At 48.7% G+C, this 24214-nt stretch overlaps 3 protein-coding genes across 22 annotated transcripts in view; 2 read left to right on the forward strand and 1 right to left on the reverse strand.

Annotated features, from left to right (window-relative positions):
- Window positions 1-17837, forward strand: part of MTSS1 (MTSS1, I-BAR domain containing) — a 146481-nt gene extending 128644 nt beyond the window's left edge. The window contains exons 7-15 of one of the 6 annotated variants that reach the window (XM_015593025.2): window positions 1876-2033; window positions 3261-3368; window positions 4617-4714; window positions 6982-7192; window positions 11304-11498; window positions 12793-12966; window positions 13328-13490; window positions 14867-15304; window positions 15383-17837. In XM_015593025.2, the coding sequence (XP_015448511.1) occupies window positions 1876-2033; window positions 3261-3368; window positions 4617-4714; window positions 6982-7192; window positions 11304-11498; window positions 12793-12966; window positions 13328-13490; window positions 14867-15304; window positions 15383-15621 (1784 nt within the window). In that variant the 3' untranslated portion in view covers window positions 15622-17837. Of the gene's footprint in view, window positions 1-1875; window positions 2034-3260; window positions 3369-4616; window positions 4715-6981; window positions 7193-10361; window positions 10482-11303; window positions 11499-12792; window positions 12967-13327; window positions 13491-14866 lie in introns of all 6 variants that reach the window. The other 5 variants (XM_015593026.2, XM_015593024.2, XM_015593028.2 and 2 more) reach the window with 5 other exon arrangements.
- An 817-nt stretch (window positions 17838-18654) lies between these two features.
- On the reverse strand, window positions 18655-22538 carry NDUFB9 (NADH:ubiquinone oxidoreductase subunit B9). Of its 2 annotated transcripts, none has more exons than XM_006916565.2 (4): window positions 22364-22538; window positions 21409-21601; window positions 20687-20800; window positions 18655-18885 (listed from the first exon to the last, which is right to left on the reverse strand). In XM_006916565.2, exons 1-4 carry the CDS (start codon window positions 22462-22464, stop codon window positions 18754-18756), a joined length of 540 nt encoding a protein of 179 aa, XP_006916627.1. In that variant the 5' UTR covers window positions 22465-22538; the 3' UTR covers window positions 18655-18753. The 2 variants fall into 2 exon arrangements, with proteins under 2 accessions (XP_006916627.1, XP_024905853.1); XM_025050085.1 differs by having other exon boundaries at window positions 22376-22515.
- The window catches only part of TATDN1 (TatD DNase domain containing 1), a 28254-nt gene continuing 26553 nt past the window's right edge, over window positions 22514-24214 (forward strand). For 9 of the 14 annotated variants that reach the window (XM_015592973.2, XM_025050081.1, XM_025050080.1 and 6 more), the window contains exon 1: window positions 22544-22602. Coding sequence is in view for 2 of the 14 variants with exons in the window: in XM_006916566.3 (XP_006916628.1) it covers window positions 22581-22602 (22 nt within the window). In the remaining 12 variants the exon portion in view is untranslated. Of the gene's footprint in view, window positions 22603-24214 lie in introns of all 14 variants that reach the window. The other 5 variants (XM_006916566.3, XM_015592981.2, XM_015592977.2 and 2 more) reach the window with 4 other exon arrangements.

Consider the following 24214-nt stretch of genomic DNA (forward strand, 5'->3'; position numbering starts at 1 on the left):
AATGGAGAACAGAGGAACTGCTAGGATTATCTAGAGGTGGTGACTAAATGGAGGAACGGGTGAAAGGGTCACCTTGAAAATACAGGGAAACTTCCCGAACGGCAAATTCTTACTTGACGTGATTGTTGGATGGAACCCCTCCATGGAACTCAGTGCTGCTCATTGTCCTCATCCTGCACGTGTTCTCACCTGACTAATGCATTATACATTCAGAGTGTTTACTGTACTTTATGAGCCCTCTAAGGCATTTTCAAGCATGACCTTTAACCCCATACGATTTTCCCTTAATGCAACCTTAGAACTTAATCCTTGCCTCAGAAATGACTTTTCCCTAATAAAATCCAACGACCTCTTCTGTTGAGCTGTTCTTGAGGTCTGGCCTCTTGCTCCACATTAAGCTTTCTCATCTGCTTATGAAAGGAAATACGGAACATATTCCTACATTCAAGGCAATTTTCCCCGATCTTTTTCTTTTTCAAACCAAACGATGTGTTGCATTCGAAGTTCTCTGTGTGATTCTTAGGAGGGGTAAATGGCGACCGGCCAGACGCCTTTGTAGGAGGCGGGTGGGATTCATTCGTCAGCTCGAGGAGGCAGGGAGAAGACGGGACGGTGGGATCAGGCTATGTGGGCTCCGCCCTGGCTTTCTGCATTTCCCTGACTGACCCTGGACACGGCCCTCACCCTCTTTCGGCCTTGGCCCCTACTAGAACACGAGCAGCTAGGCTTGGATGACCGTCCATCGCTAATATTCTGTGTATGAAACAATTGAACACGTACTGAGCACTTGCTGCATATGCTGGTCATCGTGCCGGGGGCGGGCCTCGCCGAGTCCCAGTGCCTGCCTCGAAGGAGCTTAGAACCCATCCTCTGGCTCAGTGACGAGATCCTAGCATGGAAGCCCACGAGCCGGTGTCCCAGGTGGTCACCCTCTCGTCCCCACCCGCAGATCAGCTTTGCAGTCGCCGTTCCCTCCGACGCGGCCTGTTTGCCCGTGTTTACCTTCTAGCACAGCGGGCTTTTCTCTAAAGGGCCCGACTGTAAGTGCTCCCAGTCCCGGGCGGAGAGTCCTCAACCCAGCGACTCTGCTTTCGTAGCAACACAGGTGCGGCCGGTGCACAGAGGGTGGGTGCGGGGTGTTCTCGTAAAAGCCTCATTGTGAGACAGTTTGCTGAGCAAGGTCCAGAGCTATCTAAAAGGTTAACACCCTACCTTAAACTCTAGAAATGGTTGTCTCCCCATAACGGGGGTCTGTGGGCCTGGCCCCTTGACTCCACCCTCGGGTTTCAGGACGTCTGCTGTAGGTTTTATTGCTGGCCTTGTTTTATAGGAAGAGCAGTCAGGACTCTCTGCTGAGAATTAAACTAACTTCCAGGAGTGCCAGGGCCCCTGCAGAGCCAGGAGAGCTGACACTTGCCACCGTTGTCTTCAGGGACAGAAACTTCTGTCTAAACAGAGGCTCTTTGATTGAGGCTGACCCAGCAAAGCTAGCTCACGTCTGTTTTTGGAGCCATCCACAGGCCTTCAGCTCATCTATCCCTTAGCCTCTACAGAATCTTCTACGAGGAAAGAATACGGTCTGACTGCCACGTCCTGGGGTTTTGTTGGCAGAAGGCAAGTCGGAAGGAGTCACCCCAGGGAATCTTTCTTGTCAGGAATAAACCAGGATCAGTGTGCCCTTCAGGCACTGGAAATTGGAAATGGCTGGTCCTAGAAACACAGCCACCTTAAATCCTCTCTGAGTATAAATAAATAACGTTTTTAAGCTCAGAAAATTGTGGTTTCCGCTCCAGCAAGGAGCCCAGGGAAGAGGGGCGGTTCGTTGAGCAGCTGGTGTTTCAGCAAGCCACACTTGGGTCTCTGTTCTGTTTGCAGGGAGAGGTGACATCCAGCCCCAGTTGGACAGCGCCCTCCAAGACGTCAACGATAAATACCTGTTGTTGGAGGAAACAGAAAAGCAAGCGGTCCGGAAGGCTTTGATTGAAGAACGCGGTCGGTTCTGCACCTTCATCTCAATGCTGCGGCCGGTGATTGTAAGTTAGTGGAACATTCCAGAAGTCCAGAAGGGCCAGTTTAGAGGAGACTTTCCTTATTTATTTACCTCCTTTATTTATCTGTCCGTCGTCGAGTCACTGGGAATCTGCTGTGTCAGGAATCATGACAGGAATCATGATCTGTTAAGCACTTCTCTGGGCCAGCGCTGCTCTGCGAGTTGCTGGTGGCTGCCTGGCCCACTGCTTGTTCACGGTTCTTAGTGCCAGTTGCTCCATTTTTCTCCCCAAACGAAGAGGGCCTAGCAGAGTGGTTCTCAAGGTATGCTTCCTAGCCCAGGACTGCTTAGGAATGCAGTCTCCAGCCCAATTCACACCTACTGAATGCCAAACTCTGGGGATGGGGACCCGGTCACCTGTGTTTGAAATAAGCCCTCCTGGTGACTTTGAGACCCACTGGCCAAGCTGAATACCAGGGAGTGACTGTGAGACGAATATGGGAAGAACCTCGATGAATCAAATCCGGTTTAATTTTTAAGTAAATCGTTTGCATACCGTAATTGAGAACTTCTGCCGGGGACCTCCTTAAAGCCGATATGAAGACAGCAGCTCACCTCCCTCCACCCCGGCAAAGTGCCCGAGTGTGAGTTGTTCCCCTGAGCGCAGTGCTTTTCCGTGGGCCCTCCTTGCCGGGGCCACAGCCCCAGCTCTGCAGTTTGGTAAAGCGAATGACAGTTTCTTCCGTCGTTCCCTCTTCCTGCCGCTCGCCATTTATTAAGCCGGTGGGAAAAAAAACAAGAAAGAAAGTGGGGGGCAGGGGAGCAGTTAATCTCTATTGAACACACGTGCTGTCTCAAAGATCTATCAGATCTGGACCAAAATATCTCCAAATCGTGTCATCTCTTGAAGCTGAATGACTTCAGAGGAGAGCCTCAGCCCGCGGAGGGGGCTCTGCTGCAGCAGTGTGAGAACACACAGGCGGACCATCCGAGCCAACCTGCTAGCCCCCCAGACACTGCAGGGAAGGGCCACACGTTCGCTCTGGCTTTGGTTTGCCACTGTCCAGGAAACACAGGTCACTCCATGATAAGGGCAGGTTTCTTTGTCCCTTGCATTTCCCAAAAGAAAGGGCTGATAGTGCCTTCAGCAAGGACGCACCAGTTCTGAAAGTCAAAGGGGTTAAACAGTGACCCTAACAAAAACAGTCAGACCCAGGCAGTGAAGTGAATCACTCATGATGAAAACATGTTGTGAATTACTGTCCTTCAGGAAGAAGAAATCTCAATGCTGGGGGAAATAACTCACCTTCAGACCATATCAGAAGATCTGAAAAGCCTGACCATGGACCCTCACAAACTGCCCTCCTCAAGTGAACAGGTAGGAGTCGGGGGTTGAGCACTCAGGAGAGCAAACCCAGGAGGTGAGGTTCAGGATCCCAAGGGTTCCTCGAGGCACGATCGCATTCCGAATCGCTGTCGTGTCTCACGCTGTGATATGTAGCATTCCTCGTGGGTGATGCGCGCTGTGGGCCAGGCATCGTTCGAAGCTCTTTCGCAGCGGATCTTCGCTATCACCCCATTTGACAGAGATGACACTGAGGCACCGAGCAGTCACTTCACCCGATCACTTAGCTACCTAGCAGCAGAACTAGGATTCGAAACAGGCAGTTTCCAGAGCCTGTGTTCTAACCACTTTGTCCTTCTACCCTCTAGAAATACGTTCTTGCAGGGACCTGACGGTGGTGTACCTTGGTCATTATTGTCAACCGTTCTAATTAAGTAATGCATGAGAATTCTGCTTAACTTATGAAAAACATTACTTTTGTTAGTGCTTCTTCATTTGGTTCATGGGACATTAACACTGTATCAAGGGGGAAGGGACATATTTGAGGGGATGGCTGATGAATCACATGTTGGCTTTTGCCCTTCGTATAAAATTCATATTGCCTCTTTCGAGAGCCAGCGCAGGAGACAAATTGGAGAGCTCATATTTTCCGTTCTATGAAATTGCTTTTATTAGACCACAGCATGCATGCATTCACTCCGTAAATCGACATTTATTGATCACCTACTATATGAGTGAAAGGTAGGCCTTACACTCAAGTACTTCTTTGTCAAGCAAGGAAGACAGGTGCAGAAGTGACCATAAAACAATTGATTTGCTCTTGATTCTGTTACATTTTAAAATATCAAATCCTGGTCAAATAGGGCACAAGTGATCATTGCAGATCAAATGGCTAAAATGTGAGATCAGCAAATCCTGAAACCATTATTGTCTTTGTGTCTATAAGACAAAAATCCTGTAAATTCTAGCCTTGGGTGTAATTGGCTCTCGTGAATTGTTTATCTGTCACTGTAAATCTCCCTCTCCCTCTCTTTTTTGAATGACATTTCATGTTTCCCCCTCACCCCAATTAATTACATTTTTACTTACCTCAGAAAAAAATGTTTTATGACATTAATGAATTAGTAGTGTGGTTCTTTAATTAAAACACACACACACATTTTTTTTTAAAATCCCCCTTTCTCAATGGTGGTAGAACTTTGGTATTACGGATTTTAAGATTTGATGGCCCATGTTTCCCTTCTCAGCACCTCGCTTACCCACCTGGCTCTGTCCCCTCAGGTGATTTTGGACTTGAAAGGTTCTGATTACAGTTGGTCGTACCAGACGCCACCCTCTTCCCCCAGCACCACCATGTCCCGCAAGTCAAGTGTCTGCAGGTAAGTGAAGCCAGCTCTGCCCCTGCTTTCGGACGAGGCATCCCTCCGTCTTTCTGCGGGCGTGAGCCATAGCCCAGTCTTTACCTCTTAGAATGGCTCACTTTAAACAGGAAATGCTGATATGGTCAGCGGAAAAGACTCCATATGATCGTGGTCTCACTCTTTAGTCTCCGGATTAGTTCCAGGTCAGAAGGAAAACCCTACCAGGCCTTCGACTGGTGGCTGGGGCTTGCTCTCTCGCAGCTGCAGGGATCTTCACGCTTTCTGAATTCGCGTTTGGTGTTCCTTCTCTTGTCCAGACCGATCACGCCACTGCCAAAACAAACGGAGGAAATGACAGTGGCTCATGATCCGTTTCCCTCAGTTTTTGTCTCGGGGTTTCATAAAGTAAATGGAATCCTAGGTCTGTCACCCACCTCCACCACCACCACTCCTAGCTAGTACTGTTCCTGACACACAGAACCAGCTGGAATAATTCTGCTAGCTGCAAGACTGTTTTCTAGAAGTTTTCTGTTAGAAGACCATTCTTGGCTTGCTGGCCGCAAAGTCTGTCCTGTCCTTGAAGGATGGACATCTCATTATGCAGCACTTATCTTTCTCTGTACACGCGACTTAATGATGTCCTCCTTCGACGTTTCCAAGCCAAATGGATTTCCGCTTCCTGTGAATTAGCATTGACACAAAGAGCAGGATGGGTCTGCCGAATCTGTGTGTGGTTATGTCTCTGAACACACTTGTGTGTGTTTCACATCTGAGTTTGTACAGTAGACACTGAGCAAGAATTTCAGAGCTGAGGTGCTACATCCTGACCTTCTACACCCTAAAAGTACTGTTGGTCTCATGTCATCCTTGTGTCTGTGGGTGTGTATATGATGTATCTCTTGCTGGTATTTCATTTTGTTTTGCTGATACCCAAAGAAACTTTGTCTCATTAGCATAAAGCAAAGCTGCATGAGTATTTTTTCCTTCTTATAGTTTTAGTTTCAGAAGGAAATTCTGTTGCGCTGACAGCATCAGCCGTGAGCTTGCTGGAGTGGAGTTGTAGTGGCTTCAGCATCAGTGCCCAGATGCCCTTGTCTGGCTGATGGGAGCGGAAGGCACAACTTGTGATAAGTATCTGCAGCTGCAGTGATTTCCTCCGCAGCGATGTCCCCTGTGTCTGTCGGGACATGCACACCGAGCAGTTCCAGTATAGAACAGCCACAGAGCCCTGTCCACCTTCTTAGCTGTCAGAATTTGCAAAATTTGACAAGACTCTCTTACAGGATCAGGAGCAGAAACCATAACCTTTCTAGCCCCAAGGTGGGTTGTTTGTTTCCCCCCTTGCGATGCTTCTGCAGCTGCCCTTTGTTCTGGTTCTCGTGGTCTGAGTTACTACACAGAGGGTAGAGCATGTTTCTTATGACTGGAAATGGATGTAGACAGAACACTCAAAGTGTATGTATCATTTTTCAACGTTCTGTTTACTGTTTATTCTCGGAAGCAAATGGCTTAGCTTTGCTTGACTTCAGTCAGGCAGAGCTGCCTGCCTTTTGTCCCAGGGGTGCTGTTAACACCAGGCCCACAGATATTTTAACAGAGAAACAAACAGTTGTGACCAGGTTAAAGCCATTCATTAAAGCATCAACTTTGTTAATAAAAAACAAGACACTGGCAGAGATACATTGAGCTGATGTTCTTCACGGTGGCCTTGAACCAGGCTCACCTAGGATGAAATCACCTTGAGATGTCTGTTGGTGCCTCTACCAACACTGCGATGGTTGGCTGAGTTGATTTAAGCCTCTTGGACCCAGATGGTCCAACCAAGGGCGACACTTGCACCTTCCATCCAGGTCACACTGAAGCCTTTGTGGGTTTTGCTCTAGAGCCATGGTTTCTGCGAGAAGATTGACAGATAAGATCAGCCCCATCTCTTTTCCTGCCAAAGACATCAAGTCCCCTAGCATTGGTGGTTGATGACCTAGCAGAATTGGGCAGCACTTGACCCTTTAGAATCACAGGCCTCCATCCTGAGGACACCTCATTGCACCATCAGAGAACTGCATCCTGGCAGCTGGTTTTTTCCCCTTTGTTCACATAGGAAAAAAAAAACAACACCTTTTGTTTACTAGCTTAATAGTCTGGCATTTTAAAACACATCTCACCGTTCGCGCCGCTTCTCCGAGGCAGGATGCGGACGGCACTGCATCGTCCTCCTCCTTCTGCCCCTTGTCTGCTCCCCCCTTCGCCTGACCCCCGTGCCGCCCGCACTCTGCTTGTCCCCACAGCAGCCTGAACAGCGTCAACAGCAGCGACTCGCGGTCCAGCGGCTCGCACTCACATTCCCCCAGCTCACACTACCGCTGCCGCAGCTCCAACCTGGCCCAGCAGGCGCCCGTGCGGCTGTCCAGCGTGTCCTCCCACGACTCAGGATTCATATCCCAGGACGCCTTCCAGTCCAAGTCACCATCCCCCATGCCACCAGAGGCCCCCAACCAGGTAAGGGTGCCTGTCCTTGGCTGCAGGAGCCGCTGTCGGCCTGGTGCCCAGCCCCACGTCGACGGCTGGAACCACAGAAGGACCGTGGCTTGGAGACCTCTGTCATCTGACAGGAGAGACCTCTGGTTTAATTTCTCACCTTTAGTTCTGTTTTTTTCCCCCGGGGCAGTGATACTACTATCAGGTGGGGTAGCGGCTTGTGTTCGTGGTGGTGCTGGTTGAGTCATCACCGAATTGGGGAGTTCTCACACTTTAGCGGACAGACTCAAAGAGGTTCGGCCACTGTCTGGCATCCCAGGAAGTGCCCGGCTTAGCATGACGCTGACGCTGTAATCAGTGGGCATTTGCACATTGGTGACACCCTCCCCACCTCTGGTTCTCTCCGCGTGGTGGAGATTCTGCCATGGAACAGCTTCCTTGTCGCTCTTGAGTTCCTTTTATCAATTTGGGTTGAGAACGAGAGTGAGTCAGCAGACCCCGTGCAGCTGATTGTGTCGGTGCTCTGCTTCTGGGAGAAGCGGGTGTTGGGTTAAGTGGGGCCAGGCCCAGTCCAGCCCAGCGGGTTCCGCCAGAGCAGAAGGCGGGAACCGGGCCAGGCGTCAGAACATCCTTCCTGGGCTCCCCTCTCTGTCCCCTCTTCCCTAGTGCCAGTGGGCTGGCCGTATTCAGTGAGCAGCACAGCACGTACACAGCAGGAAACCCGCACATCCGGGATGCCCTCACAGCGCCAGCTGCTGGTGAGCGTGGTGGCCGTTTTGAGGCTGACCACAGCCTTTGGCCCAAGATCCTGTGGACTCAGGTCACGTGCTTGTCTTGTTTATCCAAGTATCCAGTTCGCCTAACAGTCACTGAGTATCTGCTGTTGCCAGGCCCCATCCCAGGCCCTCCTGCATATCTTATCTGTGTAGTCCTTCCAACGACCACGTGGAGTATTGTCATCCCATTCTGTTGCAGAAACAGAGGCTCAGAGATGTAAGTGACTTGCCTGAGTAGCACAATTATGTGACGTGCAGGTCGAGGACCTGAACCAAGGGTTTCTTCTGACACCTGGTCCAGAGCCCTTTCTGCTCTGTCTCGGCCATAACGTGCCTCTGGGAGAGTGTTTTGGGGAGCACTTCCTGTGGAAGAAGCAGCTGAGGCGTTTGGGGAGCCGAGACCAGGAGGTTCCTTGCCCGACGTGTCGATGTTGGTGAACCAGAGCCGCTCGGGGCTCCCTGCCCCCTTTGGCGTTTTTCAGGAGACTGTGGCCTCTCTCTGTCTCTCTGGGAGACTCAATTTCAGACGGAAATGCTCTAGGCCAAGAGCTGCGGCTTTCCGCTTAATGTGCTTGTCCCAGCTGGGGTGCTTTGGCTTGGTCTCTAAGGCGTCACCCCCCTGTCCCCTGTCCGTCCCCACCATGTGCAGCACTCAACTACACCTGCGTGTCTCCCAAGCGGAGTGTGAATGATTAGAAGGAGAGCAGGGATTGGCTCCTAACGTGCAGCATACTTCTGCGTGTGTTTCTAATCAACTGACAAATTAACCGAGTCTTGCACACTGACACCCTTTCTAAAAAAAGACAGGCTGCCGCTTCTGCCCTCCCGTCAAAGTCTGTGTGTGGATCAGGCTGGGTCGAGCGTTTCTGCCTGCAGGGCCGATGAGGGAGGCGGAAGGGGGCGTGGTGCGATCTCCTTAAACCTGAGAGCCTCTGCCCAAGATGCGCTTGGCTAGGAGCTCTAGGGTAGTTTTAATAAGCTCGGGATGCTGCAGAATTTCATAGAAGTATCTTAAAAAAAAAAAAAAAAAAGTTATAGCTGCTTATAATTATAAGGGAGAGGGGAAATTTAAGGAAATTGCACAAATCACATAAGCCAGGGGATACAATCTCCCAATGGCAGGAATATCACCTTTGTTTAGGGCGGGAGGAAGGGACCACACATCTACGAGGGGCAGGACCCCTTCATTTTTCCACTTAGCCACACCAGGTAGAAATGAACGCCAAGCGACGGTCTGCTCGGAATTCTCCCATTTTCCTCCCCTCTGCTCTTTTCAGATTGGGCCTTCGCCCACGTGGGCCCAGGTCTTGTTCTAGGCACCATTGGCTCCATCAGGGCAAGGCGTTCTTTAGGGAAGATGAGCAGAAGTCAAAAGACGTACGAACCTGCGGTCCTGGGGTGGTTCGCTGGTCCTTTTCTCAAATTCAACATGCTTGAGTTAGAGGAGCCAAAACAAACAGTCCTGGTAGATGATAGTGACAGCTGACTTTTCTTTATTCTTGACTGAGCATCGCAGACATAGACACACGTATACATATAAAATCTACAAAATAATTGAGGTTTAGAGAGAGTGAGCACGTGGTTCCTGACTGAGAAGTGGCAGAAACAGAACTTAAATCCAAACTTTAAATCCAATCCGTAACTTCGGATTTTGAACTGCGAAGCAGACACTGAGCTCAGGGAGCAGCCAGGCGTCCACCATGTAGCCTGTTCTTGCTTGGACTTCATGGAGCCCCGGTCACTGTGTGGAGTGTCCCCTGGGTTCCTTGGCCCTGCAGGATGGGAATCTAGAGCTCTGTCTTTTTGTAGGGACCTTTCTTTCTTTGGTGGCTGAAAGGGGTGGACAGAAACACAAATCCAGCCTCCTGGACAGTGAAAATAGGGACAATTCCAGGGACAATTCCAGGGACATCATCGACCCCAACAGGGCTAGCCTTATGAAACAAATGGGATGAGCCAGAGGTCGCAGTTAACAGTGAAATAAACTTAAAGCAGATACCTAGGTGGGCCCAAGGCACCATCTGGGGGGACCCAGTTTACATGGAAGGGCTGGCCATTGCCACCCATCCATTCAGTGATTTCGCGCACCTGCCATGTGCCAGCACAGGACTAGACACACACAGATTGGGGTCCCGGGGGGCTTACAGTCCAGAGGTCTGGACCTTGCTGGGTCTCGCCCTTCTTTTCAAGGGCTTGAGAGCTTCTGCGTGGGTGCAGCTTTGGGGAAAGAAATAACCCTAACACTCTGCTTCTCTCATCCTTCCCTCTTCTGTGTATGTGTTTGTCTGTCTCTTTCTCTCTGTGCGTGCCCTTCCCCGCCCCATCTTTCATTTTTCATTTCCGGTTATTTTTTGGTGGCGTGTGGTCTGGATTTTGTTGGTCCCCTCGTGTGGTCCCCACCCCGCCCGCTGCAGAACTCATCTAGCTCGGCCTCCTCGGAAGCCTCTGAAACCTGCCAGTCAGTGAGCGAGTGCAGCTCGCCCACCTCAGTCAGCTCAGGCTCCACCATGGGCGCCTGGGCCTCCACAGAGAAGGTGACCGGCTGGGTCCCAGGCGTGGTGGCTCCACCGCTCCCCACCCCTCCCCTGCCTGCCGCCAGTGTCACAGCCACAGGAACCTGGAAGCTCAGAATCTACACCAAGATAGGGGTTAGGGTGGACAAGTCTGAGGGCTTTTTCTTGAGTGGGTGTGTGGCTCTAAGCAATGACCTTGAGGTCGTCCCAAGGGAGAAGAAGGGCTATGGGGAACTTGGAGGTGTGAAGGCTTCTTCCCAGAAGTGTTGTGTGCTCATCCATCTCCCCACTTCCACTCCCAAGCACCCCACCTACTGTGGCCTCCTCGTCACCATCCCGTTGGACGTGACACTTTACTGTGTCAGAGGCTGTGTGCTTTTCTACCTTTTAGTTTGCAAACCCCCGTTCCTCACCCCGATTTGGAATCTCCTTCTGAACAGCGTGATGATTTTGGAAACCTAGAACGAACAGATTCCGTCGAAGACGCTTTAGAATTTTAAAATTTGCATAATGACACGAGCAAATCACTATCACCATGAAGCGATGCTTTATTTAAATACCCAAAAACCATTGAGAACTTGACAAATTACGGACAGTGTTCCATTTCCAAATTATTCTAAAATGTAGATGAAATATTTTCTTGACTGCGTACTTACTCGGGGTCGAGTAAATGCGCATTCTCCTCGTGCATCATGGATCATCCGCAAGCGGCAGAGCCCTGTGTTTGTTTATGATAAACATTCAGGTCTCCCCTCCCTCGAATGTCAATGCCATCGTGTATCTCCGCACTCATCCTGTTGTATTAATTTTTTCCTTTCCCCCCCCTTTTTGTTTTGTTTCCAGTTGTCTAATGGGTTTTCTCACTATAGTTTATCAAGTGAGCCCCACGTGGGGCCCATGGGGGCAAACCTTTTCCCTCATTGCCTGCCTGCCTCCCGCCTGCTCCCTCGGGTCACCTCTGTCCACCTTCCAGACTACGCTCATTATTACACCATTGGGCCCGGCATGTTCCCGTCATCTCAGATCCCTAGCTGGAAGGTTTGTGTCTCTCCTCCCTCCTCCCTCCTCCCTCCTCCCTCCTCTCCCCTCTCCCCTCTCTCATTGCCTCTGTGCTCACCCCTTCTGTCCCACGATCTTCACCCTGGTCCCCCCTCACCCCCTTCCCTTCACACTCTTCCTTCTTCCCCATAACACCTCTCCCTAAGTAAATTCCCACTGGGGAGGACCAAAACGCAGTCGGCCGCTCCGAGATAGACATTTCCACCAGGAGCTGAGACTGGAGAGGTGCCCACTAGGGAAGATTTGTTAACCCCATTAGACAGGACAACCAGATGTGGCTTTGCAGGGACATCAGTTCCAAGTTCACAGTCCCAGTTCTGCCCTCCTAGGAGGCTCCTGGGGGTGTCACTGTTATCAGTTTGGGAGGGACTGCCCTCCTCAGCCATGTTCCCCCCGGCTTTTCCCCTGAGGCCCTTAGCAGACCATGGTGACAGCACTATAACCCCGAATACCTTTTGACTTACCATGTGTTATTTTAAAAGTACACCCAGACTTGATTTTCAGTCTCAGTTGTTTTAGATTAAAACACGTTTGCTTTAATATAAAAACAAAGTTTTGAAATTATTTCCTAGCAAGTCCAGTTGATGGCAGGAGGATATTCTCCTCTATTTTGAGAGGTAGCCCCAAATTTGAAGAGTAGGCCCCGAGGATGCCAGCATTTTGAACAGGGCTTGACTTCATCCCTCACAAGTGATGTGGACCCCTCAGACTCCTCAGGATCCTCCTGCCGAGCCCGGGGCGTCCCCTTCCTGTGTGAGGACATCAGGGGGCACTTCCTGAAGTGCCCTTTGGATGTCAGTTTCCCCAGGTGGAAGTTCGGCCTCAGGGAGGGTGGCTGCAGTTCCTTTAGTGCCCCCTGGTGGCTATGCCAGTAAAGTGAGGTCCACTGGGCTGCCAGCAGAGAGAGGGTCCCTTCAGCCGTGGGGAGGGCCACGTCCCTGGGGACACGACCCCCACCTGGTGGTGCCTTCATACACCTTAGACAGCTGGTCAGCTGTTAACTAAGAGTCTGCCAGGCTCTCTGCCTGGTTGTTGAGGGTTTTTAAGCTTTGGGTGGATGTGAGGAAAAGGGAGGTCCCACGACAAGGGGGTCCCCAAAGGGTTTTTCACTCCCTTTAGGGCCAGGTGAGGGCACAGCAGGGGCCTACTGGCCTGTCTCAGCCTTAGCTTCCCCTGAGGGGACCCCTGCCCTCTGTGGGCAGCTGTCTGGGGGTCCGCAACCCTCCACAGGGAGGTGGAGGCCCTGGTGCCTGACCACGCTTGTCCTGCTTAGGACTGGGCCAAGCCAGGACCTTATGACCAGCCTCTGGTGAACACCCTCCAGCGCCGCAAGGAGAAGCGGGAGCCAGACCCCAGCGGAGGGGGACCCACGGCCACAGGTGGCGCGCCTGCTGCTGCCGACGAGGCTCAGAGACCGCGGAGCATGACCGTGTCGGCTGCCACCAGGGTGACGCTCTTGTTCTCTACAGCTGGTTGGGCCCCTGTAGACCTGGCTGGTGGCCATATGCTAGGCAGCAAGTGGGGGCTGAGTCAGCCTTGCAGCTGGAGAGACCGGAGCCCCTTTCCCCCACTCCCTGATTTACAAGCAAAAGCCATATATAGTAATCAGACTCATAGAACTCTAGAGCCTGGGTAGGACCCCAGCTGATAGCCCCTGGGCCCACAGACAGGTGCTGGTCATGGGACAGGAACAGGAGTCATGTTGAGGCCCCCGCTGGAGGAGGTGTGTGGAAAGGCTCTGGGGATATCGGACAGGAGGTTCATGGCCCTGGTGGCTTGTCTGTGTCTCTTTTTCCTCCACCCTGCAGCCTGGCGAGGAGATGGAGGCTTGTGAGGAACTGGCCCTGGCTCTGTCACGGGGCCTCCAGCTTGACACCCAGAGGAGCAGCCGGGACTCGCTGCAGTGCTCCAGCGGCTACAGCACCCAGACGACCACCCCATGCTGCTCCGAGGACACCATTCCCTCCCAAGGTACGAGGCAGCCGGGGTGTCCACTTGGGCTTCCTGAGCAGGTGCCAGGTGAGGAAAAGGGGTGGCCCTCCCTGCTGGCAGGGGCGGAAGAGTGGCGTCTGTTTAGCCACAGCAGGAGCCCTGGCCAGTAGACCGCTCCAGGACCATCTTCGTCATCTTGGAATGCTTTGGAGAGTTGACCAGCCATTGTCAGGTCGCTTCCGTCTAAGGAAGTGACTGGACTTTCGCAGCTTCTCGTTTTTCGCAGTCAGCGTCCAGGGTACCTCCCAATTTGAATTCAGACAGATGCTGTTAAAGATGACAGCATGTGTGTTTTAGCACCGTGTGCCGAGCACTTTATTTTGCCATTTAACCTTCACAGCTGCTCACGTTATAAGTATTTGCATCCCCATTTTACATACGTGGAGGCTGAGGCTCGGTGACTCGCCCACATTTACACAGCTAAGAACGAGGAGAGCTGGAATTTAAAACTAAGGTCTGTTAGAGTCTAAAGCCCAATCTCTTAATCCGGCCAAATCCTCTATCAACCCTGCCTCCCTCACTCCCACCCCTGTACACACACTAGCCATAGATGGCGCCTTGAGGCCGTCACTCACCTAACAGTTGGACTAGATCTCTGATAGTTGGCGAAGCCTGTCTGCAGTCCATCAGTCAAAGCCTTTGAGACACAGGTCCCAGTGAAGGGCCATGTTGCTGCCCTAGAGTCATTTGGCAATGTCTGGAGACATTTTTGGCTGTCACAACTTGAGAGGGTGCTACTGGCTTTCAGTAGATGGCCAGGGATGCTGCTAAACATCCTGAAATACACAGCAAAGCCCCTTCCCCGCCTACAGCAAAGAATTTATCAGGCCCGAAATGGCAATAGTGATGCCGTTCAGGAACCTGCTGAAATGTTTGATCTGTAGCCCCTCTGTCCCCCGTGGCCCTGTTTTTCTGAGAGGCAGTGAACACACCTCACTGATGGAACCGGCTTTGCACCTTGTTGTCATGGACTCGTTGCCAGTCACTCTGCTCATTTTCTAGTCCTCACCTGATGAGTTAATTAGGGGGATGGTGAGGTCTGGGACAGTCTGTTTGAGGTTTGTTTCTCGCGTCGAATTCTGGTCTAGAGGGGTTGTGGAAATTTTCTCACCCCCTTTATTCCTCCCAGAGATGCTCAGAGGTAGCTCCGCCTCAGCCCGGCAGGTTTACATTCGTCACCACCCCACCGTATTTGTGTGCGTGCCTGCTGCGCGGCCCAGGGCAACATGAGCGAACAGAACTAGGGTCCCTGCCAGGGAGTTTTTAGATGGCATGGAAGCCTGGGGGAAAGCTTGGGATGAAATTGCCTGTGAAGGACCTTGACCCTTGTGCCTTTTGTCCTCCCGACACCAAAGAGTCAGAAAGCAGAGCTGCTGCCTTGGAGATTTCTGACCAGATCCTGTCATCAGTTTCAGATTATGATTATTTCTCTGTGAGTGGGGACCAGGAGGCAGATCAGCAGGAGTTTGACAAGTCCTCCACCATTCCGAGAAACAGTGACATCAGCCAGTCCTACCGCCGGATGTTCCAAGCCAAGCGCCCGGCCTCAACTGCTGGTCTCCCCACCACCCTCGGACCTGCTATGGTCACCCCAGGGGTTGCAACCATTCGACGGACCCCTTCCACGAAGCCTTCTGTCCGCCGGGGGACCATCGGAGCTGGTCCCATCCCCATCAAGACACCCGTGATCCCTGTCAAGACCCCAACCGTCCCAGACCTCCCCGGGGTGTCGCCAGCCCCTTCGGATGGGCCGGAGGAGCGGGGTGAGCACACTCCTGAGTCGCCGTCTGTGGGTGAGGGCCCCCAGGGTGTCACCGGCATGCCCTCCTCAGTGTGGAGTGGCCAAGCCTCCATCAACCCCCCTCTTCCAGGCCCAAAGCCCAGTATCCCTGAGGAGCACAGACAGGCGATTCCAGAAAGCGAGGCCGAAGACCAGGAAAGGGATCCCTCCAGTGCTACTGCCTCCCCAGGCCGGATTCCGGAGAGTGACCCTGCAGACCTGAGCCCGAGGGATGCCGCGCAGGGCGAAGACATGCTGAACGCCATCCGAAGGGGCGTGAAACTGAAGAAGACCATGACGAACGACCGCTCGGCACCCCGCTTCTCTTAGGCTCTCTTAGGCTCACAAGAAATGCTGCCAGTGGGCAGTGAACTGTTTCATTAATAAAACCTAATTTGTCTTGATCCATTCCAATCTATAATCAAACAACAGATTTTGTAGGCAACTCAGAATACAGCTCTTTTGAAAGTACTCAACACCTTTAGATAAGAATTAAAAGCAACATACGTAACTGACATAACCTTGATCTTTTAATTTGTAAATATGACAGTTTTCTTTCTGCACATTTTAATCTTAGTTCTCCCTTTTGATTTTTCTGAAGGTGCCAAATTCCATTTAACTTTTTTACAAGTCTTTGTAAAATTTTAAATGCATAAGGGCGGGGGGTCGGGGTGGGGGAACCACAAAATAGTTAATTTCAGAAAAATGGGTAACTATACTTAGCCTTTTCTTTTCTCTTTTTTTCCTGCCAGCTTTTCTAGATGCATTATAGTAGTCTGGCTTAGAAGCAAGTTCAAGTTATTTTAATGTACAAACAAAATGGATAAGGGTTAAAAAAAAATCTTCATTTAAATATACTATGTTCTGAATGAGAAAAGCAGGAGTAACAATTGAGCAATATTCGGAGTGAAGTAAATCTGGAAATGGTAGACGGTGTTGGGATTGGGGGGAGGGCAATGGGAGGGGCACACTGTCAACATAGCCGATCCTGTCACATTTAAGAGTAGCCTCGTAGATTGAATTTCTCGTAGCTTCATGGTTAATGCATCCGAATAAGCCATACTGGACTGCAGTGTTTGTTTCTGTAGGGTGTTTAGGGTCTTCCTTTCTCCCACAATTCCTCTTGACTGCACACAGCACCCACCTCCAACCCCGTGCATGCTGCTGCCACCAGGTAGACCTAGAATCCCCCACTTGAGTTACTGGTCTGTTCTACCCACTTTCATCAAATCCAAATACATCCAAAAGGGTAAGGCAGTTTCAAAATGTGAAGACATTGAAACACGACAGCAGGGAATCCTTAGATATAGCGAATGCCTTTTACTTAACTGTGCCCAGCAGGCTGGGCGCATGGAAAAGCCCAAATATTTTGAAAAAACTCAAGCGGATTTAACAAGGGTAACCAGCTTGGAGTCTCGCAACTCGCCGATGTGTTTACCGATCCGGGGGCTTGTTTTTCTTAATTGGCTTCATCCAAAACATTGAAGAGAGGAGGATTTATTTATTGTCACTGGGAATCTGACCACTAGACTGTCCCTTTTTTTGTATTCTAGGTAATGTTTTTTGGGATGGATTTATATCTTTTCTTTAAGTAAGAGTTAAATTTGTTATGATGCCCATCCCCCAAAGCCAACAGAGATTTGTAGATTTTGAGGGCTCATGTTTGGAGAATACGATGGTGTTTAAAAAAGCCAGCCAGCCCCTTAGCTGTTGGGTCAGTGGAAAGTGCTCCTTCGTGACTGAACTTATCAAGGGATAGGAGCTTGGTGGGTCCCACAGACCCTGCAGATTTCTGTTGGCTCAAATAATCCTCAATTACATAAGCTTATGCTTTAATACATAACTGCGTTGGATGTGAGAGTAACGTACCTGTACAGTCATTGTTCTATATATTAACACTTAACACTGCTGTGATTGCTCAAGGACATTTTATGTTATGGCTTTAAAGCAAAGGCATGATTATTAGAAACTATTTAAGCTTTTTTTTCTTTGAAAAACAAGCTCCTTTTACAAAATATAAGCAACAGTAGTGCCTGTGGTTTAGCCCACCAATCTTGATGACTAAAAGTAGCTGATGCATTGTGCATATGATGCTTGAGATGGTTTTTGCAAAAGCAGAAATCACTGCAAGGTAATTACAATAGATAAAAGTGGTATTTTAAACCTTTGAAATAAATGGATGTAACTGTACCTTGCTTGGTACAGCTTTTCACTTGTTTAGTTTTTAAACGTTAGTATAATCTGAAGAAATTTAATATAAAATGTTGCCAAATTCAGTGTAGAAAGAATGTGACAAAACACCTTGGGTAGTTCTGTTTGTGTTTTTGCATATTGTAAAAGCAGTGTCACAGCTAAAAATAAAGAACTCGTTTCTAAAGGTAATTATTGTGGTTTAGTTGCTAGTTTGTACTGAGAGTTGACCTCTCCCTGTGCAGGTTTTTGTTCTAAACTTGTATAAATAACAATTGTGTAATGTGTCTCCCTTCTACCTTGTAACAATTGCTTCAGCCTACATTATAAATAAAGAACCACTAGGAAAAAAAAAAGTCCTGTATTTCAAGTCTTATTGAAATCCAGTTGGAGGGCTTCATCACATGTTTGATGGACTGGACTCAGATTGAGCTTACTTAGAAAACTGACAAAACGTTATTTTTGTGATAATTATGAATGAGCCCCAAGAACCCTAGTTGCCTGAACTAATTATTTCAATGCAGTAGCAGAGTTATCAAGAACTAAAGGTAGCTGGGTCTGGCTGACAGCTTTTGAAATGGCTTTACCTTTTAAAGAAACTTCTTCAACATTTGAAGAATTCTGCTATACCCTTACCCTTGAGTGTGCAGACCATCCAAGCTACGGAAGCAAAGCTGGAAAACTGCCTCCAAAATAAGTGTCACAAAAGAGTTTCATCCCAGATTGGACCCTTCACAATCTCACTATCAAAGCTCCACTCCTTAGAGAACCTCATAAATGCAGACTATTTGTTGAATGTGTGCTTCTTAGAGAAAGTTGCCCTTTAATCAAAACTAAAATTCCACCAGCGGCACCTTTAGAAAACCAAGACAGTGTCTTAAGTCAGTATCAACATACCTTCTCTGCTGGGCTTTGTGTTCCTCCCAGACATGGCAGCTAACTGAGTCTTCAACTGGAGTCTGTTCAACTCAATCTTCAGAGTAAATCTTGTATCTGCTTCTGCTGCATCATTTTCCCCTACTGATAATGTGCTATCGATATGACTTAATAGGAAAGAAAAGAACACACCTGACCTACATCTCACATACTTTTGCATGTATGACTGGTAAGGAAACTGTTAAGACAGTGGCACAATCACTTGGCAGCATGTTACTCCACAGAACACATCAGTCATACCATGTTGAGTTATTTTTTATTAGGGCAAGTGTGTATATTTTCTGTAACATATTTCACTTGCAAACATGACTGGTGAGGTGTCTCCCTCTCTTTTTTCTACATGGGCCGCTCCCGGGGCCTGGTCACAATATGCCACCACAGTGGAGGCAAATCACCTTCCCTTCGGGCCGGGGGCAAAGCTTCAGTGCTGGGACCACCAACCGGGGTTTCCTCCTGCAGCTGCTTAACCTGAAGGGGTCAAGAAGGAACGATTAGAAAAGGACCTGAACTAGCTGTACAATGTGCTGCAGCCAAATGTTCTCTAAAGGCACCAGTAAGAAACCTCGATTCATATATGTTAGGGATATTAACTTTAAAGCCCCCCAAATTAACAACCAGGACAAGAAATGACATGAAATGACATGTAAAAATGTGCTCAGTTCTGCCTGATATTGCCCAACAACTGCTTGCTCCCGGGATCTCTAAGACTATCATGGTGCTAATAGAAGAGGAAACCTGAGGGACCTACTTTGCAGATCCTCCTCCAGAAAAATCAGTTCTCTATTGTGGCTAAGCTGAGCCTTAAGCACATGTGCTGTTTAATGCGGAAGAGACAGAATAGTAAAAGGAGGAAGGTTTTTGTGAGGAGAGGAGGTTACCGGAAGGATCAACTGCAGTATGAACCTACTCTCCATGAATAACTCCACCTCAAGTTTCCAGATGCTGAGACAAAGGCCTCCACGCACGGTCAGGATCCCATGCCTTGTCTCAAAAACTTTCCATCTCTCATTAACATTACCAATTTCTCCCTCGCCTCAAATCTTCTAATCAGCATATATGCATCATTATTTCTCATCTTAATAGAAAATAATCGTTTGGCCTCCAGTTACTGTTCTCAGCAAAATTTCTCAAGAATTACCTCCCCGCTCCTGTATTCTCTTCCTCACTTTCTGTTCACTGTTATCGGTGTGCTTAATCCCTCCAGAAAAAGCTCTCTAGTCAAGACAACTAATGCCCTTCCTGCAGCCAAAATCTTTGGACATTATTCCAGTGCTCACTCTATTCCACCTTTTAGCAACTTTTAGTAGAGGTGACTCAGCCCTGGCCATTCCCGAAACACTTTCTCCTGGACTCTGTCACACCCTCCTGACTGCCCCTCCCCCTTGCTGGATGTGCCTCTGTCTCCTTTTCCTGATCTCTACAAGTGGGAGCTCCTGCGACTTTTCTTCTCTCTCTACTCTCTTGTATGATCTCATCCACTTCCGTGGCTTTTAAAACAACTGTTAACTCACAAATTCCTATTCTGAACTCAAATCTCTCCTTTGAGGTCCAGATTCCTATATCCAAAGTCACCTACTGACATCTGCATTTGATCCCTCACAAGTTTCTCAAATTTAACATTCCTTAACACATGTAAAACCAAACCCTTGATTGTCCCTGATACCCATTCCCTGCCCTCCGTCTTCCGTACCTCAAACACTATCACCAAACTCCAAATATTAAAGTGTAAAACCTGGAAATTATTCTTGAGTCCTCCCAGTCCCTCACATCCTGCCCCCACATCCAATCGATATTCATATCCCTCCAAACGATATCCTGAATCTATTTCCCTCTATATTCACTACATCCACCCTGGTGCTGGCTGCCACAATCTTTTGACTAAACTGCAATACCCTCAAATTGATCTCTCCACTTCTCAATGCACCCTCTCCAATATATGCTTCACACTGTAGCAAGATTGAACTTTTAAAAATGTAAATCGGACATTACAAAATGAAAAATGTCCAAGGCACTGGTAGAGAGGAAGATTAAGGCATAGTACAGTATGGCAAGGTGGTCAGGCAAAAGATGGAGGAGGAGGAGGGGAGAAGCAAAATTAGAGACCAGAAAACCCAAAAGACCAAAGAAAGAGAACACATTGTGACCTATATCTGAGAGGCAAGGGGCCAGACTGGACTCTGGACGGCTGCAGTGGGGAACAAAACCTGAGCTCCTTCCAGGTACTGACCACCTGGGCCAAGCTATGTGGCAAAATGCAGGTAAGACTCACCTCTCGCTCCCAGCTTTCTCTCCGCAGTTTCTTCCACTGCTCCCTCTTGGCAAAGTAATCAGGATACATTGCCTTCTCAGAAGGATGCCAGTAATCTAAGCACCACTCAGGAACCTGTCAGGAGAGGAAATCATGGTGTCATTCCACAGGAAACATTTACATGCCACTGATAGGGCCTGCTCAGGTGACAGAAGACCAAACTCAAGGTGTATTTTTATAACCATCACAAGTATCAGACTATTTCTGACACTAAGCAATGAAAAGCAGAGGACAAGCAGGAACCAACATAAAGGAGAATGCCTTAGAGCAAAAGATCCTCGGGCTGACAAATAAAAGGTCAGTCCACAAAAGAACTAGTATCATCCCTCCCCGACTTGCGTTCTCTAAGTATCCAGAGTGGGCTTGTTATTTGGAAGTATTACCTAGAGTTTCCCAGAAATACTAAGCACCTATCCAAACTGGTTTTCTTTCAGATCCAAAGATGAGTTATTTAACAAGTAATGTATGACTTTAGTTTGCCAAAAAGATGCTGTGAGGCCTTGGAGCTGAATTTAGAAAGAAAAGTCTTAATGTCATCTGGGACAGGGAAAACTGATACCTGAAGAAAAGTATCTACAACCGTCAGGAAAGAAATCTTCTAGCTGCCCCTAAAAGGACAAGTTTGGAACTGGAGAAACAAAGTCCACCTCTCAGAAGGTGCCACCACTATAGTCCTAACTTACCTTGTAACACTCGTATCTCTCATAGGAGGTGCCCCCAGGAGATTCAGGGAAGATGTATGGCTGAGGATGCTGATTGTGCCAGAATTCTTCCTCCGCCTCCCTCAGCAGCTGGGTGGCCTTCACCATATCCTTTTCATTCTTATGTTCTTCAAACCGGGCTCTCATCAAACAGGCAAAGTACCGGTATTTGTCCCTTAAGCCAAAATGATTTGGGAGATTAGAAATGTTATCTACTTTTCTAGGCCTACTCCGTTTCCCATCGTTTTGATGTTTTTCCCAGAAGCCCTTCTCCTGGGACGAGATTTTAGGATTCTGATACAGAAGTGGAGGACTGGCATTCACACATTTGGGTTGTCGCCCCACCTTGCACTGCATCTAGGCCATGAAAAAATAACCTATGTTTTAAGACTATGTTCTAAGATAGAGAGGAAAAGAAAATTGTGTGGGAGGTGAAGATTTATGCGGGACATGAATGTAGTAAAAAGGACTGGATGATAAAAAGAGGAAAGCTAATGAGAAGAATGTTGATGCTTTAGACTTAGTTAATCCTTGCTCTACCTCTTACCGTGGCGGACCTTGGGCAAGTTACTCTCTATGCCTCTATTTCCACATCTGTAAAATAAAGCTAAATAGTGCCTGAGTCCTAGAGTAGTTGTTAAGGCCAAAGTAAAAAAATACACATATTATTACTGTTAACATTAGGGAGAGGTCATGAAGACAGCTATTATTTAGTGACCACTAGATCTGAGAACTGAGGCCCAGGGCAGAGAAGCAAGTCTTAAAGGTCTCGTAGCCATGGGCCACTAAGTCTGGTCTATGCGCTGGCTCTGTGGGGCCCGGGGCCACCTTCCCACTCCGTCCCCGAAGACCTTGAGTCGCCCGGTCCGCCCCGGCCTCTCAACCTTCGTGGGGTTCCCCAGGATCACCTCTCGCGCCCTGGGTTCGCCTGTCGCACCTGTGGACGCACCGCGACTCCAGGTGGCGGAGGGCTCGCTTATAAAGCCGCAACACCTTCTGCTGATGGGTCAGGTAGGCGGCGGAGGCCGACACCGCCATGACGGCCCGCTCACCCTCAGCGGCCGCGAGGGCTCCCGGGAAACGGGAAGCCGGAAGCTGGGGGGCGGGCCAGCGGCCACTTCCGCTTCCGCCGGGAAGGGTCTGCGGTTGCAGCCATGAGTGCCTTCAAGTTTGTAGGTAAGTAGAGTGCTTTCCTGATCCTTGAGCTTTTCTGCCGTCTCCCGGGCGTCGCTCGCCGCGGCCTGAAGGCCCAGCACGAGCTCTCCGGCTTTTCGAAGGTTGGAGGGGCTCTCAGTGAAAGGGAGCGCCGGTAATGTTCTGGTTCTCGGTATAGGTACTGGCTTCAAGGGTGTGCTTATCTGAAAATTCACGAGCGGTATGGTTATGACTTATGCTCCTTATAACATTGTAATAAGGATTGTATGCATTGATTCATTAAAAATAAAACAAGGAAGCAAAACTAACACAAAAAAGCCAGTCACCGTATTTCCCTCCATCCCACGTGCACCTTCCTCCCCTTTCCCTCTCCGTGGCCGAGAGGATGATGGGTTTGGCCACAGGAACGAAAGTGGTGAGAATATATACTACCGGGTACTTAGGAAAACTCGGAGGACATTGTGAGAGCTAGGACTGAAACTTGAATGTGTTGCCGAGCTTAGTTTTACTGTGTATAGAGCGGAGCTTCTTGGCTAGTTGTCCCACAGAAGTCTTATTCTGAATTTGTTTGCTATGTGGTGGTGTCTAGCATGTTCTCTAATCTCCTGTATTCCTTGTAAACTTGAAGTTATATCTGAAAGCTAAGCAAGTATAAAACGATTTTAAATCTCCTAGTTGCTGTGTTGTGGCCTGTATAGAATTGACCAAACCAAGTATGCTCTCAAAGGCTGTTTATTAGCCGGCAGCTGTCCTGTACAAAGGAGCAGCCCCGAAATGCCAAGATACAAGGTTTTTAAGCCCTATATCCCATTCTTCATTCTGTCTTAAACACAAAAGTCTATTTCTCTCCTATTCACTACCTGTCAACCCACTGGTCAGGTGTGCAAGCGGGGAGTACAGAAGCAGAAAGCTTGTTGTTAGAATGTTATGTTCCTATGGGTGATCGCCTGTGTTCCCATGGGCAATAGCCAGTGTTCCCATGGGCGATGGCCAAACAGTAATTTTCAGCTTCTATACAATTGATTATTTTTCATGCCATGCAAGCAAGCAGGGTTACACAGGCTAAAATTGGCAGTTAGCGTATGAGCTCAATGTTACAAGTTTCGTGATTAACAATGCGATTAGGGGTTCCAGAAACTAGGCCTAAGGTATAGACTTCCTTCGTCCAGTTTCAGGTTTTAATTATCCTTTAACCTTTTCACATTTCAGCAGGCTGTCACAGCTGCGCCTTTGTTTCGTATTCTTAGCTTATAGGTGACAGTGATATGTCATGATTCTCTGAGTCCAAACAGTGAGGTATCAGTTCGGAGATGCGGTTTTCTTTTGGTTGCAAACCTTTTTCCACTTATTTTGTTTTGAAAAATAAACCTCATTAATACTGGAAGTAATTTTTAACAGTAAAGCTAGTACTGCTTTTAAAGCCAGCTAATTAAAGAAAAAAATGAATAGAAAAGAAATATTACTGATCCGTATAAGGTGACGTGTCACTAAATACATGAATCCCTCAAATTTCCCCCATAATCAGAAGTAGTAATTTTCTATTTTGCTCTTTTTTTTCTTCTCGTCACTGTCCCTTCTCTCTCTCACTTTCTTAGTTTTTTGAGTTGTTTATTGTTTTTGGCTGGAGCTGGAT

This window comes from Pteropus alecto, unplaced genomic scaffold (assembly GCF_000325575.1).
Source record: "Pteropus alecto unplaced genomic scaffold, ASM32557v1 scaffold164, whole genome shotgun sequence".
In the NCBI taxonomy this organism is placed as follows: Eukaryota; Metazoa; Chordata; class Mammalia; order Chiroptera; family Pteropodidae; genus Pteropus; species Pteropus alecto.